This window comes from Rhea pennata, chromosome 3 (genome assembly GCF_028389875.1).
Source record: "Rhea pennata isolate bPtePen1 chromosome 3, bPtePen1.pri, whole genome shotgun sequence".
NCBI lineage: Eukaryota > Metazoa > Chordata > Aves > Rheiformes > Rheidae > Rhea > Rhea pennata.
The window spans coordinates 78,155,034-78,172,667 of NC_084665.1; the positions used below are offsets into that span (position 1 = coordinate 78,155,034).

Here is a 17,634-nt window from a genome sequence, read left to right on the forward strand (position 1 = left end):
CATAGGACAGTGCTCAAGGCTGTTACGTAATTAAGTAAGTTCTACTGGGGTCTCCTGGCACTATTTTTAGATCGCTTAATTGCATTCCAGACAATTACTTCATTTCTACTATTTGTGATTTTTTTTTTAAGGAAAAAATAATAGTAATGTTTCAGTTATGAATTGAAGTGACTCATGCAGCAGCTGATGATGATACAACCTGTAAAGTCTGTTTAGGACAGTATTTTTGACTAATGTCTTCTCAACAAATATAAAACACAAATAAACACATTCCAATATACTAGGTTCAAGGGCTATTAGAGCACATTTCTATATAGGGCTTTAATTTCATTTCTCATTTTACTAGTTGATTACACACCACTTCCTAGCTATCCCTGAGAATACTTACTTTGCACTACATTCCCATTTGGCATTTCATTCAGAAGAATCACAGTAGGAATTGGGGATTAAAAAAAAAAAATCTTCCTGATTGCCAGGTAGATAATTTTCTTCTGGCAACACGATCTCAAGCATAAGGGAACTTCAAAAATTACTCAAGAGTCTCTCCAACAAAAGTCACCATAGCGCTCTCTTAAAATTCCAGTTCCTTCTACTTCAGACAGAAATCCAGCCAAAGCTTTTACAAGTACTTTTGGTAAATATTCCAGATGATAGAAAATTCTTGGTGTCTTTTACAATAATTTCTCAAAAATATTGTTAGGCCTCTCTCTGTTCAGATAAAGCAAATGGATTGAGATTGCAGCAGCAGAGCTGTCTCAGACCCATTTCTGTATATCTTTTCTTTGTTTGTCCTGTGCTGAACTCAGTTTTTTTGCCAAAGGATAATCTGCAGCGTCCCCAGGGTAGAGGGAAATCTCATAAAAGCAGAGTGGAAGTGCTTGTCACTTCCCCTCTTCCCTTGCCAGCAGAATGTGACCATACCATAGAGAACACTCCCTATTTTCTAAATATAAAGCATATTACAGAGTAGAGGAAGAGGGAAAATGGGGGGGGGGGGGAAGAAGACAAAAGAAAACCAAAGCAAGGCAGTCTTAATCTACCTTCATTTAAGTCAGGATCTTAGCCATGCCATTTCATTTATTATTATCCAAGACTAAATCAACACATAAGTAAGTCTGTACAGACTTACTCCTGTTAAACACAGCCATGTGTAGCTAAAACAGGATTTAATTTGATATTTAAAAGCATTACTTTAAGCCAAGACAACCTTTATGTAGCAAGTGAAACAAAACAGTATTTTTAAGTGCAGGATCATGCATAACACTGGAAAAGATGCCAAAGAAAGAAATATGTATATGCATGCACACACCCATTAAAAAAAAAAAAGGCAACTATACAATGGCATTTAAATATCAATGGTGGGGGGGAGAGAGGGCGAGAAGGAGGGAGGAAGGGAAACTCTTCAACATTGCAAGATGAAAAAAATAAAGTATGAAACTTTTCATTCAAGTTGATTCCTTCTTACTAACTTCTCAGAAGACAGCTAGAAGCCATTATATTCTAGGTCAAACACTGAGAACAAGCAAGAGAACAAAACAAACAGACCTGAAAACACACAAAACAGCTAAGATTCTGTGTTGTTACATTTAAAGCTATTTTGTTAGTAAATTAAAGCTCTTTTAGCAAGAAAAATACTAAGAAAAGTGCAAAGAAGAAAACAAAAGATCAGCATATTCTGATTTTTTAAGAATACATACCTAACAGTTTTGGTTTTCAAGTAGACAAATTGCAAGACTTGTTTCAAACTCAGATTTTTGCCATTAGCTGCTTCATTTTTTTACCCGTACCAGGGAGGAGAGCTCACTGACATGATTGTTCCTTCTGAGTTCCTCCTGGTTAGTAGCAATCAATCCACAAATATAAACTCCCTCTCCTCTGGAAAGAATCTGCCTGTGAGTCATTATCCAAAGAAATAGAAAGCAAGCAGCACCAGTCCAACTTGTATAGGACAAGGTACAATACAGTCTGAAAGGAGTGTCTTATCAATAGTTCTATCTCATTTTCAAATTTTCATTTTTACATTCATTTAAGACTTTCATATAGAACGTCTTGGCACAGGAAGCCAGAAAAGAAGTTGTTGTAATTTTAATTTGAGCAAGTTGCTTAAAAATTGTAAGTTCCTAGGCTAATGCCATCAATCGTTATCTATTTATATATAATTTTATCATCTTAATATATTTGGTGATTTCAATGGTAGTGCAATAATTAAAACAATCACAAATACTTTAGAGTACTTAGATTTGTTATCACTGATTAACTAGTAAATCAGAGTTAAGCATTATTGCAGATTAATATGACCAGTTTTGTCCCCCTTCCCATACACTGCTTTTAAATGACCCAGAAACAGGGTTCCACTCCTAAAAATTAATCCTTGATACTTTTTGTCTTGGTAATAGAACCAAAAATTCTACATTTTGCCAACAGGATATCCAATTTACAGCCACTGGACATCACCTGACATTTAACTTGATTTGCTGGTTTATGTATGTCACACACACATTTTCAGTGCAGCAGGAACATTCTTCTTTCGTGAGATAAGAAATTTCAAAATCACAAATAATAGATTTTTCTCATTTCTGATGAGAAAGTTTTGTGAGCAAGCACCTCAGAATTGCACCCTTCTTCATCCACACCCAAAAAAGCAAGTGGTCTGAACAGTCCTGTCTTCCAAATTAGTTCACAGTACAGCATCATTTACTTACTTAAATGCATGCCTCATATTTAGAAAACATCTCTCACATTTTAACATTTTCAGTATCATCTATAAATTTTATCACATTACCCAAACTACATCACCATGGACTTGCCCACTCCAAGACACATAGCTGCAGACTGAAAATGAAAGAGAAGAAAGGACTGGACAAATAGAAGTGGAAACACATAATTCTGCGCCACTGTAAAAAGAATCTTGAATCACTTTACGAGGACAGTTACAATTCAAGTGCATTTCCCTTTCTAGAAAAAGTCACTTAAAAAAAAAAAAAACACAAAAAACCTTCAGTCATTCTTCTCACGGTCAACATTCACATTTTTTATCCCAGGGGAGCTACCAGCCACCACTGAAGAACCTGCCAATACATCATCTGAATGTGGTTGGAAAGAGACTTTCGCTGGAGAGTCCCCTGGTATCTTACGGGAAGTCTCTATCACAGAGTTTCTCAGTGTATCATTCATTTCTATTACCTCAAAGTCTGCTTCATTCCATTCACCTGCATCCTCCTCATCCTCTTCATCTTCATTAAGTCCAGAGTTTGACAACAAAGCTTTCCGGTCTTCACTCTCACTCATTTCTTTCAAATCGCTCTCACCAGGAGAGTTGGCTAATTTGTACATCACAGGGAACAGTATAACTGTCATTGCAGAAGTTCCCAGTGCAGTATACATGATGACAGGAATATGGTGAAACTTTCCTTGAAGATACCCAACCACCGCAGGAATACACATCTCACCCAGAGCAGCACCGACCACAAATAAAGAAGCAGATTTTCCCTGTATAACAGTGTACTGTTCTATCCAGGAAATGCCACTGGGAAAGATGGCAGCCATTGAAGCTCCATATACAGCAGTTCCAGCCCAGAGCGAAACTGGGTGTTTTGCAAAGAATGCCAAGCATGAAGAGGAGACGGCAGAGCCCACGATACTCAACACGATCAGAGTACCAGGGTATAAGCAAGCAGCACAACATACTGCCACTCCTCTGCAAGCAGCAAATGCGCCCCAGAAGACCGAATTCAAAGCAGCCGCTTCATTTTCCTTCATCTCAGCAAAGACCTTTGCATAAGTAAATATGTAAGAGCCGTAAGTGACTTCTGCACCCACATAGCAGAAGAAGAATATGAAAAGGAGAAAAATAAGGGCATAGTGGTATTTGGCAGTTACACGTTTCTGCAAAGAAGCCTTTGATTTGTCTCGAGCTGAGCTGCTCCTTGAATACAAAATAAAAAAGAAGAAAGAAACAAACAGAATACACGTCCCTATAACAACATAGGACCACAAAAAATCCTCACCGAGATGCTGTTTCAGTGCTGATGTAGTTGATGCTGTTGGCACAGACTTCAAGACAGACTGGTTTGTCTTTTCATCTACTGCAAGGGCTTCAGATATGGAGCCTCCTAATGCCATTTTAGCCAGAATTGGAGCCACAAACGCACCTACTGCAAAACTGAAGTGTAAGGCCTGCATATGCGGTCCAGCTTCTGTTCCCCATGTATTCAGTGCAAGTATATTGCCACCTGCAGATTGGAGAGAGGAGGATTCATTCATTTCAGCTGAAAACCAGAAGTTACTTTAAAAAAAAAAATTGTGTGGCTTTTTGGTTTTGGTACGTTGCTAATTAGTCTGCCAGCACAACCTTTTATGACCCAGTTTATATGTATTCAATTTACAATAATCCCAGCTTTAGCAAATAAAACATGCAAAAATGGTAGTTAACTAAAATTCTGCATATAAACACCTGCATGCAGGATTTTTAGGAGGGTATTCACAGCAGTCAAAATAAGATCCAGAAAGTAGCTCAATCCAGTAACAATTAATTATCCTATTTGACAATTTATTTATTTATGCCCCATCTGGCATATTCCTTATTCTCCTCTTCCAGAGGGTTTAAATTGAAGATCCTTCAGCACATCTAAGTCTCCAGTAACACTACTACTGTCTTCCCAGATCATTAGTCACACTCACCTGTAACTTGTAGCATTTTGCAGCCTTTTTTTCAAAGCAGCAAATCTAACTGCTTCTCATTTCTATAAGCTTTAGAGACAACAATGCAGAATTCTAGGAATCAGAGCTCTCATTAAACAACATCAAGGAAACATCAAGAATCACTTGCTTCCAACGGGCAGGGACTACCCCAGTTGTGTTCATTTGGCATTTCCAGAAGCAGAAAAGTGTACCATAATATTGCTGCAGAGGCCAAACTACGATACGCTTTGCTTGACAACAATGCTAGACAATAAGATCTGAGAGAGAGATTTTTAAACAGCTCGAGAGGAATGTGGGAAAATAAGAACAGTAATCAAATCCTTATGCTACAGTACAGCAACATCACTTGTCACTCATCACTAATATTCTCCCAGATTCCTTCATTTCCATTCTGCTGCCTTTCCTTTAGCTTCTCCCACTACCGCTGCTCAGCCCGGGAAGTATCGCTGTCCAAAAGGTCTGGCTTTCAGGTAGAACCCATTCAAAGAATTTCTACAATAAACCCACAGGATTTTCCCATACGAAGAATTCTAAACCAAGTTCCACATATACAATCCTACCAGGGGCAGCAACTACACCCCTGTATTCCGATTATTTAGCATAACCTGTGCCACGGCAAACCATCTTTTTCACTACTGGATCCGATGTCGTGCTCTCTTTAATGTTACAGAGCTCTCTCAAACGCCGCAGAACTACGACAGATGGCTCGCGCAAAGCCATCAGTCCGCCGAGTTGCCTACCAGCCAGGCCACTGAAACAACCCCCTAGCTTGGATTCTTTCACAGGTGTTCGGATAGGAAGGCGAGTATATTAGCCAATTATTACTCAGAAATAAGCCTCCCCCAAAAGCAGGTCAGCCAGAAACAGAATTATTATGCTCACTAGTAAGTAAACACAGGCTTCCTCAGCAAGCCAGAAAAGTTGGCACACTGCTGCCACAGCACAGAAACGGTGCCAGGGGACTGGCTTCTTGTTGAAGCTTTATCATCACCTCCTGCTCAAGATTCAGGACAGTCCACCACCAACCTATTTTTGATTGTATCCTGACCCTCATCTGCAAGCATACCAGTGCTACCCAGACAGCTCTTATTCATGCTTACGTCTCTTGCCGTGGCCTCGCCTCCTGACCCAAACTCCCTGCTACAGCCCTACCACTAACTCACCCTTCCTAAGCCATACCCCACAAACTAACATCTAATCTGAACAAGAATTTTTCATACCTCTAATATAATTGCCATTCCTGACTGCACCTGTATGATATTTGCTTCATTCTTCATCAATACATGTTCCTCCAATAAGAAGTCTCTACTAAGAAATTTGTTTTGAACAGATTTTGAACAAAGGTGTTTTTTCAGGGCTGTCTCCAGTGTGCACATGCCACTGTAATTTGGGGTCAAATAGCTAAGTGATGCTGGCCAAAGGCATCAAGCACCCTTAATTCAAAGAGATCAGTGACATGCTGTCAGTGAGCTAGAGCAGTAAACATCTGGCGCGAATCTCAAAATGCTGCCTGGCCAGGTTGAAGTAGCCAACTCTCCAAAACAGCAGCTGTGAGCATCTTCCTCTCTCAAATATCAGGGCTTGCTCAGGACAAACTTTGTTCCATATAGCACTAATGAACAGGAATGCAGCTACCTTCCTGTAGATGAGTAATTCTAAGAAAATAGTGTTTTAAGAGCCGATAGCACATGACACTTCCTTAAAGTCTGTAATTGCCTCCAGAAATGCATACTGGTCTTCTGCAGGAACCAAGAGATACCCAGCTTCCCCAGCCAACTTGCCCCAAGCCCCAAAAGCAAGTAGGTCTGTTACAGAGACACAAATTCTGGAAGTCTCAAGAGCAGAATAAACCACCAAGAATCCTGGCCAGATACAACAGCTCCCCTCTTTTAGTTCAAGATGTGCCAAACAAAATACTTCAAGCTCATCAAAACTGTTATTGGTAAGTTTTCACTTAGTTCACTGAGGGAGCTAATGGATTGCGAGGTCACTTACCGGTGTCTAGGATTCCCATGGAACCTCCAATAACTGACATCAGGACAGTTAACAACAGAGATTTCTTACACCAAGGTATGCCATAAAGACCTATCGTTGTTCCAAACATGGACAATGCTATAAAATTAAAAAAGAAATATATGCTATAAAATTAAAAAATATATATATTACAGCTTTCATTTTAAATACAAATCACAGTAAACTACAACATACAAATACATTAGTAATTCCTAAAGTTGCAGATGATCCTATTAGGTGATGTAACCTAACTATCTTAATTAATTATCAGCACAAGCAGTCCATTTTTACTTGGAAAACTGAAGTCTCATCAAAACAAATACTTATGAAATTGCACTAGTTTGTTAAAGCTTTATTTGCAAGGAGAGTAACATCTCCTACAACATTTTGTTTTAGAAGTCTTTATCACAAAAGAAGAAAAATATGTTTTTGAAAAATATAAAGTTTTTCTCCTGAGAACTACAAAACATTAAATTTGAGTCCATTCAAAAGGAAGCCAAATTATTAAGCTCTTAAAATCTTCTAAAGTGACTTCTCCCTGGTCAACAAGCAACCATATAAAAATGTAGGTTTCCTTGATACTCTGTTCCCACATGAGGGATGAATTCCAAATGATTTCTAGATTATCAAGAGACATAACTATAGTATTTCAGACCATCAGGTGAGGTAAAATTCATTAACTGTATTAGTTTTGCTTTATTTACTAAATAGAAAATATACAAACTTGAAAAAGATTTTAGAGCTGATGGAAATTATTATTATTAAAAAATTGGGAAGAAGTTCAACAGTTAATTTCTATGATCACTTTCAATCAAAATATTCTGCAAGTAATATCTTGAATGTATAGTATTAGGTTTTTAGAAAACTTGTATTAGTTTAGACTATTATTTTTCAGATCAATGCTTAATCATAATTCTGGCAGATACTAAAAATTGATGGAGATAGATGCAATTAAGAAATTCGGTTAATCTCTCCCTGCCCCAGAAAAAGCAACCCAGAGCCCCAGTGAGATATTTGAAATACATGCCTCAAAAAATTTTTAAAGGCTAGCATACTGAGCTGCACAGGAAAAAGCTAAGGATGGGGTACGTTAAATCCAGCTTCTCAGATGCCCCAGACAGAGCTGAAAAATAACTTCGCAGAAAGTTTCCAGGTGTCCACTTCAGATCTTCACCTGAACATTGGTACTTTATAAGCTTCCTGACAAAGAAAGATTATGTTTTCAACATCTTCTCTGTAGAGTAGAAGATGAAAGGTCGGAGGTACGTTAACTATACAAGCAAGAGAATCCCCTATAAGCAGCCCTCAGGTGATAGAAATAGGAGAAGGTTCAGTAGTTCAAAATGTATTTTTGATATAAGTGCTACCAAACTGCAAGTGGCTGAAAGAAAGAATATCCTCTCCAAGTTTTGTTGACAAATAACTATCCTACGTGATAGATCAAGAAAGCAAGAAAATACTGAACTATTTCATGTTAATACCCATAAATCTCAAATGCCAGAGACAGACAATTCTGACCATGTCAGATGTGCGGTAAAGATCAGAAACCTAAAGGGAACATTCTTTACAAGTGTTTTAGGGCAGGGGAATACAAAACAGGTTGGAGAACAAATAGAGCTAAAGGACACCTTAGATCAAGAACAAGTAAGAGGAACTGACCTGAGAACAGGAAGACAAGAGGAAGAAGAGACGGACATTACATGATGTGACTGTTCGTAACAGAAGGCAGGTGTATAGGGTAAGAAGAGATTTCAGTTCAAATGCTAGCCATGAAAAATGAGCCCTCCCATACTCTCCAAAGCAATCTTGCAATTACAGCACTGTCCTGAAGGGAGGCAGAGTTATGTTTGAACCTCCCCAAGGAAAGAAATAGGAGAAAGTAAAGAAAGAAGTCCAGTATCTTCTTTAGCCACTAACTTACAGCACAAATAGACATGCTGCCATAATTAGGGAGGTTCTAAAAGAAACTGGTTGCCAACATTGACTTGACATTTCTGGATTGTAAGTGTGGCAATTTAACTGCTTAATAGCCCAGCTTCGACAGAACTGAGACAGTCCTATGCTTGAACAGGAAAAAATAAAACAAAACAAAACAAAAAAAACTTACACATGGCCAGAAAAACATTAAGATCATAAACCATGTTTCCTATAAATATTTGCATGGCTAGGCAGCAATGGGGCAGCAAGTTTTCAAGATCACAAATAATTCTTAAAATCTCTCACTTTAAATAAGTCCTAATTTGATTCAGTCAAAATCTCTGCACTTTTAACAGGTGCACAAAGGTGAACACTTCTGCTGAGCTTCAACAAAAAGAAGAGTTTTACAGTATCGCTTTCGCTATAGAACAGTATCTCAGCATGACTGCAGTAGCTTTCAGATGCGTGCAGGTAAAAGCCAAAATACAGTTGTCTTCATTTTGTTTATGCATTTCACAGAGCGACGTTGTAAAATATTGTATGCCCCAGGGAGGATCTAATATAGAGCAAATCATTTGACAGAGACAGAAAAAAAATCCTTTTTTGTGCGTGTGTAAACCAAAGGCACCTTTTGGCCAATTCAGCAAGTTTCTGTCAACTCAAAACAGCTACCACTATTACTAGTATGCCCAGGAAGCCCATCTACTTGGAAATAATGCCATGCAACAGTAATTGCTAGACACATATGGAATCAGAAACTAAACAAAATGTAATTTTGTAAGACTGAATGACAGCTGCACAAGCATCATGTTTTATGAAGAACAGTATTAGATGCCAACAAGCATCAGATTTCCATTTCTCAGCACAGCTGTATAAAACCAACAAGTTTTCATAAGATACTACCCAAGCCAAAAAGAAGTTGCCCTGGAAAGTTTCCCATCAAATAATGTTTCATAGCCAGCAACTGGTACCATCAAATTGCTGCAGTGTAATTTAAAACAGTGCTTTAAAATACATCAAGATTCGTGGGGGAAGAAGGAAAAAGTGTGCATTCAGACACATCTGTTCTTCCCCACACACTTACCTAAGAGAAGATGCGCGTTCATGCAGTCAAAGAGAACCCCTCCGAGCACTGACCCGCCAAGGTAGCCCAGCGAGCGACCCACAAAAATATAGTAAATATCACTGACATTTTTATTCACGTTGTCAGCCAAATTTTGAAAGGTAGGTCCTAGGACGGCAATACTCATACCCTGGAAAATATTTTAAGAGGTTTTATTTTGCGCGTGATTTTTGAACCAGCCGAGAGTTTCCTCCGCCTGCAAACAGCGTGCGGGTGTTCGGGCCCGGGGTGGGGGGAGGGAGACCGCGCTGCCGGCTCGCACCGCAGCGGCCGTTAAACGGCCGGGCCGAGCGCTCGAGGGACAAACCGGAGCGGCGAGCGTCACGGGCGAGGCGGGGGGCAACCGGCGGCGGAGACCGGGCCGGGCGGCAGGCAGGTAAGGAGGAGGCGGATGGGGGTCGGGGGGCGCCGAGGCGGTAAACCGGCGGCGCCGAGGCGCGCTCCCCGCCCGCCGCGCTCACCAGCCCCAGGAAGGCGGCGCACAGCGCCCCGGAGATGCACCACCGCAGCGCTGCTCCGTCCCCGCCGCGACCGCTGCGCCAGCTGCCGCCCACCACGGCCACCTCCGCGCGCGACGCGCCGGGGAGGCGCGGCGGCGGCGGCGCCGCCGCCGGCCCAGGCCCCGCGTCAGCGCCCGCCTCCCCCGGGCCGGCGAACCGAACGTGCTTCTTCCGCTCGGCGCCGGCCATGGCTCCTCGCGCCGCGGCGCCGGCACCGACGGCCGCCCCGGCCGCGGGGGAACCCGGAACCGCTAGCCCCGCCCCCTCGCATCGCGGCGCGGCGCGGGCGGGGGAAGACTACAACTCCCGGCGTGCTCTGCGGCGCGGGACTTCCCCCTCCCCGCCCCCAGCGCCCTGGGCTGCGCTGCCAAGGGAGGGCGGGGAGGTGGCTACGGCGCGTGCGCGCGGGAGGCCCCGCCCCGCCCCCTTCGTCGCCGTGGAGACGGGCCGCGGCCTCGTGCAGAAAATGGCGTCGCGCGCGGCGCTTCGGGCGAGCGCGGCCGTTAGCTTCGCACTCGCCTTCGCGTCAGGCTGTGCGAGAGCTTAGCGAGGAAACGCCTGCAACATCTCCTTCGTACTTAGCGGTGACTCCTCAGGGGCTTTTTCTTGTTGATGGAAAGTCTCTGGCATACAGGCCAAAAGCTATGAATTTGATTTGTCCTCACAGAATTACTGTGGGCGCGCTGTGTAAGACACAGAACAGTTACTTTTTTTAATGCATTATCACATAACTTGAAAATTGTTTTGGCCTCTTAGCATAAAAGTCTTTGTCTTCTATATTGCATGTGTCACATCCTCCTTATAAATACCGCTGAAATGTGCATACTTGTGGGCTCTTTTAGCTTGTCTCACAGCTCAGTTAAAACACTCTTATCATATAAATTACTACTACTTGCGAAGAGTCGTTCACACGCTTTTTAAAAATGTCCTATATTATTGCTGTTCTGCACTGAGGTGCTACCCCTCTGAAACAAAGGCTTTAGGGATTTCTCTTTCAGAGAATATTAATCTCCAAAGCAGCACTCTGAAATGTAATTTGCTGAGTTGGATATATTTTTTTTTTAATTCTCCAAGTTGTTCAGAGCAGAAAGGTATAGTCCGTAACTGCTGCTGCGTGTAGATTCTGGCAGCCTAATGTTGCTTCTGCTGGCACTGGTTAGTATGTTGCAGGTACAACTCCCCTTTATAACCTGAGGGAATGGATGAATACATATTTTTTTAAAAAAAATCTAGCTACAAAAACAAACTATGCAAGGTATCATTCAAGTCTGGTTGTTCATAGCTACGTTAATATCTTTGCAACTACTGCGAAGTCATAGAATCAGATTTCTGCAGCACACTTCTAAACTTTTCTAAGTTCAGAGGTAGAGAATATTTCAAACAAAAAAAAAGTATAAAATATAAAGTATTTCTTTTCTGAGACATATGCACAATTTAAATCATATTCATAGATAGTGGTATTTTGCCTTTTAAATGAGCTTTTATGGAAAACTCTGATATAAAAATAACTTGCTGAAAAATGTACAGAAGTATTTGAAATGTACTCAATGGCCTTCTCTGGAGAACAGCCCCCCCCCCCCTTTATTTTTTTAAAAGGTTTTACATTTCTTGCAATGAGGGTTTGTACATTAGGACTGTACAAAAGGCAACAGCACTCAGACTTTTGTAAAGTTTTCAGGCATCTTTTTCAATTTTTATTTTGAAATATACAACAGTCTAGATAGTAACTACAGAATTAATGGGAATGTTTTCTCTTTATCATCAAGTATGTTTATTAAAGAAAAGGAAATATTTGGCCCTACTACAAAAGAAAGGTCAATTAAAAGTGATTTACTGAAGCTGTCAGTGAGGAAATGTTTCATACTTTGTATCGTGAAAGTAAATCAAGGTAAAATTGATGGTAGGCCAGTAAGTGATCAAAGTTCTACTGAATTACACTGGCAGTTCATTCAGCAAAACACATTGAATTCTTTTCAAATGCTACTGAAGTTTATTCTACCATTGTTTCCCTCCTTCCCTCCATTTTTACTTCTGTCTTTTGTGAACACAATTGTTCTATGTATTATCTGTAAATCACAAATATTTTAAAGCAATCTCATTACACCCCAGAAGGAAAAATATAGTGGATAAAATTTGCAGAAGCATGTAAATAACTCTAGAAGTCAGTAGTTTAGACTTATATAAAACACTGCGTTTAAAATGAATACACAGTACAACTAGAATGAAATAGGCTGCAGCATGTATCAGTTTCAGGGTAAACATAATGAAGATGTTCTAGCTCAAATACAGTTGTAACAAACATCGTAAGGGCTTTTATAAGAGTCTACACGTGAGATTCAATAATAAATCGTAACACAATTACTTTTAAAAATAATTTTAACGAGAACAAAGACCTAAAAAAATGATACGTGTGATACCAAAGGGGCACTTAAGAACTATATCTTTATTCTGAATAATTTGAGACTGATCACCATTATTTTAGCACCATGAATAACTTTATACATTCATTTCTTAGGCTTATAACAAAGCAGAATTTTAAAGAATGGAGTTAAGGCTAGCAAAATGTATACCCTTTAAATATCAAAAACAACATACAAAATGTGATGTCTATAAAGATACTTTAAATGTGTCAGTGTCATCAATATTAGCACACATTTTAGTATAAAATATTATCAGTCTAATCTTAGCATACACAGTTCTGAAATACTAAAAATGTTGTCACAATATAAGACTAAAAATATGCCGAAGTTTACATTAATGAAAACCTCACTGGCTGTCTGGAATTTTAATGGTGCTATGTTTGTCAATAATGAAATATATGAATGGAAATTACTACTTTTTCTCAATTATTAATCTCTAAACACTTTCTCCCAAGTTCCAGTGCTACAGCTCCTATAGTAAATGCGCAACGTGAGTATGCCCTGGTGAAAACATACTGTATTTAATATACATACACGCACACACACAACCTTGTAGTATCAGAGGGTCAGTTCCAATAGAAGAGTTAAGATACCTAAAAGTCTGTTTTTGAAACACTTAATTTTCAGACTGCAGCTCTCTGGAGTGAGATCCACACCCCAGGTGTGGCAGCAGCTCCAGTCTCTGCTCAGAGAGGTGGCTGAGCCCTTCCACGTGGGCTCCCCCAGAGTGAGCAGCGAAGCCGGGAGCGGCCCAGTGCCCGCACGGCAAGAACACAGCTGCTCAGACTGATCTCCAAGGACAATCCTAACGATGGCATCCTGAGATACTTCACTCAGGGCTGCAAGGAAGCATCTCCCATCCCTTTGGCATGTGCTCCCTGATGCAAGTAACTGAGCAGGGTGTTTTGGCTTTCAGGGGGTAGTATCCACTTTTTATGTAATAAGCTTGAGATCCGAATATTCATCTAGTACGTGTGAAGATGAGGTTCAGTCTCTTCTGTCTGAGATGATTCAACTTCAGTCTCCCACCTCATGAAAAAGTGCCTTACCAGGCTATGGCTATTCAAAGGGTTTAATGCAGGGAGGAAGTTCAAGAAAGCAAGGCTGATAAAGTATCGTCTATATTCAATGTGGTATGCATCTGCTTTTAAAATCCAGTGTCTCTAAAGGGAACTTAGGAATGTGTATTCCCAGGCATTACGTATGAAGAGTCAAAGGAGAAAGATGCCATTATTTCCTCATCTGATACTGAATATACACTTAAAGATGACCATGATGAAAATGATGTATTGAATTACAGCACAAAGAGTAGGACTGTAAATTTTATCACAGTGGCATTTTAAACAGGTTCATCATGCATCATGGCATCATACAAATGGGTTTCCTCACCTAAAATTAAGTTCTGTGACAAAAATTTACATTTAATCAGCCAAAATAAAATTCAATTTCTGTTTCATTTTTCATGCTTTTCTGTTTCATTTTTCAGAATAAAGACCGCCTAAGAGAAAATTCTATGTCATACCATCATTTTCACATAAATGGACTAAATATTGATTATCATATTGGCTTTTTTGTTTTTGAAAAGAGAGCTAATCTCATTTATAAAACTTCAGGGCATACAAAATCCAGTATATTTCTCAGTAATTTTCTCAATAGTTAATTAGCCTCACTACTAACAATTTGAATTTCACTTCCATTTTAAATTAATCTAATTTAACTTTAGGGCACAATCTGGTTACAATTATGACCAATAAAGAGCTTTTCCTATTGGAATCTGACAATGACAACACTAACAGAATCATCTCTTAAAAATAACTTGTTTTCTAGCTGTTCTGAAATTTTATTTTCTTTTGCAGTCTTTCCAATTTTACTGTTGTAAAACAAGCACTGACATCTGAAATAAGTTCATTATTCCAACATCATCACACAAACATGACTTCTTTACTCCTAATTCTGCATCCCTCTCCTCTGGCATCCCAATCTCAATAGCTGTTTTTGACATCATGACTCAGCTGTCCCCTTCGTACAGTTTTTCTCTTGTAATGCTGTCTTTTATCTCGTAAGCATTCACTTACATTTTTAGCTACTCCAATATAAGAATTTGCATTTTTCTGTACATTTTTAAAGGGTTCAGCAAGAACTAATCCTTACTACTGTTACATTATTTGTATCATTTGTAAAATTTAACAGTAATTATTTCATATTCTATCCCAGACCATTTATATAGACATTACAGAGAACCAGGTCAGAAAGATGCCACAGTTAGGTCAAGACGTCCAATAACAACAATTTCAAATTGCATTACTGCTAAAATGCAGCTTAATTTTTGGTTAAAAATTCATAAAGCTGAAACACATGAAAAATATGCGATAAATACTGACTTTTCAAAACAAAGCAATATGAAATAAAAGGCTTTCATCACACACATCAGCATCTTTTGCATTGCCCAGACAGAAGATAATACTGAGTAACACGTTCTACAGAAATACGCTAAACAAGAACAGTGTGGGCTGTTAACATCACTCCAGTAACGAAGGCAGCATTTTGTATTCATTTTAATTAACAATACTACTACTATCTTAAGGAAATTTTCAGAAATACTTATGACATTCAGAAGAACAAGTCCTAGAGAAACATAAAGGGACCTCTGTTCTTAATGTGTTTTTTTCCATTCCCGAAACACTCTTACACACCTCATTATCATTTTAATTATTCTGAGCTTCACTCACATGGGGCAGTGACTGAAATTCTGCAATATAAACAAGGTATGAGCTCTGGTCTTTAATAACTGGGATGTCTGCATGATTATGTTGAAAGCATTTTTGAAAATTAATGTAAGTAAACTTTCTAAGTAAAAGCATTGCTAACAATGTTTCATATTACAGATGTACATGGGCTTTCTGAGAGATTTAATACAATTCTGGAAGAAGGAAAAATTACAAAAATAAGAAAGATGTTACCGATTCTAATTTTAAAACAATACACCTCTGTAACTTATGTAAAGAACAGGTATTGTTGCTAATTGAGAAAATGCACTAAAATGCAGGTTTAGTCTTAAAATAATTTTTAGTTTTCCCTTTGCTAAAAGGCACATGTAAACAGGAAAAAAAAAAAGTTGGTGTTGAATGGATCTGAAATAAAGCGTGTTTAAGTATTCCATTGTACTGCTGGTTCAATATCCACAAATAAACAATGCACTTGGGAAATGTTTTATGACAAACTGAAAAGCACACAGCGTCCTCCTTATCTCAGGTGAAGTATTATGTTTTCAAACGTTTTTCAGAGAAAGAGGTGTCTCAAAAACATGTGCTTGACAAACATAACATAATACCTAGGAATACATGATAACGGAAATAATTTAGTATGTTAAGCAAGTAATACAGAGTATGCAAAGACATTTCTTTATATTTCAGTAAAACACGGCACGGTATCCTACATGCAATTAAACATAGATGTAAAGACCCATAATAAAGTTGCATGTTCACTTAGTGCAAAAATCTTTTCAATTGTTGAATGTCATCTGAATAGCTCAAGTGTATATCTACATGTTAAAACAATCTTATTGCACTTAAAATGTATTCTTTAAAGCTGTCTTTTGTGTAAGAATTAACACCAGAAAGAGCCTAAAGATACAATAGAAGAATTTTAAATGTAGTCTGATTCACAGTACCACTCTGGAGTACTGCTGTCAGTTCGATTTCAAAACTATCAGTTATTTTGAAGTTTAGCTGAAAAAAAATATATATACACATTAATAGTACTGCCTTGGCAGCAAAAACATTACAACAATCTATCGCTCAGCTGCTTTACTTCTGAATGCATTTGCTTTCTGAGCTTAGTTTGTGCATATTCAAAACTTGTGCCCATCACAAATTTCATCCTTAATGTTCTTTGTTCGTGATACTGTGAAAAAGATAAATCAATGCAAGAAGAGGTCAATGTTTAAGCAAACTGAGCATGCTGGAGTATTAAGAGAAAATAAAACAGATGCTTTGTTTAATAATTTAGCTTTCTAACACAAAAATAATTTCAGTAAGAGTTAAAGGGAATCAGAAAGATCTATTTTCACATTCATGATTTTGAAAGATTTTAAAACAGCACAAGAAACTTAAAAAAATAAATCATTCACAAGAGCTACTAAATGTTCGTCTATAAACACCCAAGGGCGTTGTCTGCGTTGGATGGACCATAAAATTATTAAAGAGTCCTCGGTCAGTGAATCAGAAACAGCTTTCACATTTCCAGAAATATGTTCTGATGAATTAGAAAAATATTCTCTTCACACACAGAATCAGTATGCATGTACACACTAATGCTAAAAAACTTCAAATACCTTAAAAATGTGGCTTGAAATCAAACTCAAGGACTTGTCAAAGAAAAAAAGTGTTCAATGGTATAAAAGATTCTTGTAATTTGAGCAATAGTTCAAAACTTCTTTAAGTAACATTTTTTCAGCCAAAACCTAGAAATCTGATCTAGCTTTTGTAGGAGAAGGGTAGGCTAGTTGAGGAAAAAAGCATCAAAAACCAGATTCCACTTCTTTGGCTGGTTTTTCTGCAGTGTCTGACACAAAAGTGCTTTCATTTTCCAGCATTTTCTCAGTAGTTTCTCCATCAACAGTTTTTGCTTTTTCTTTTAACTTCTGCCGTTCGTGGACCCATGGGATAAAACACAATATAGCGCCGCCAATAAGGGGAGGAACTCCAGCTAGGTAGAATGCTACGTCATAGGTACCTAGGCGGTCACGCAGTAAACCTAGAAAGACAGATGATGATCAGTGATATACAATGGGACCTTGAGAATCTATTTTTAAAAAGTGTTCATTTTTTGGACTCAGAAAATTGAGGGCTGGCAAGGATTGCTATAATCACTAATCCGACTACTTGAAGGCCAAATACAAGCATATCTTTCTAGAAAGGCATTCCAGAGTTGATTTAAAGGCATGAAGCATTGAAAGAAT

General features: G+C 38.9%; 2 protein-coding genes across 2 annotated transcripts in view; both read right to left on the reverse strand.

Moving 5' to 3' along the window:
• Nucleotides 1-2,222: 2,222 nt before the first annotated feature.
• On the reverse strand, nucleotides 2,223-10,491 carry MFSD4B (major facilitator superfamily domain containing 4B). The gene is made up of 4 exons (XM_062570963.1): nucleotides 10,216-10,491; nucleotides 9,716-9,884; nucleotides 6,697-6,813; nucleotides 2,223-4,232 (listed from the first exon to the last, which is right to left on the reverse strand). The coding sequence occupies exons 1-4, from the start codon at nucleotides 10,441-10,443 to the stop codon at nucleotides 2,998-3,000; spliced, it is 1,749 nt and encodes a 582-aa protein (XP_062426947.1). The 5' UTR covers nucleotides 10,444-10,491; the 3' UTR covers nucleotides 2,223-2,997.
• A 1,510-nt stretch (nucleotides 10,492-12,001) lies between these two features.
• Nucleotides 12,002-17,634, reverse strand: part of SLC16A10 (solute carrier family 16 member 10) — an 82,326-nt gene continuing 76,693 nt past the window's right edge. Inside the window, exon 6 of the mRNA XM_062572644.1 lies at nucleotides 12,002-17,429. Coding sequence (XP_062428628.1) covers nucleotides 17,194-17,429 — 236 coding nt within the window. The 3' untranslated portion in view covers nucleotides 12,002-17,193. The remainder of the gene's footprint in view (nucleotides 17,430-17,634) is intronic.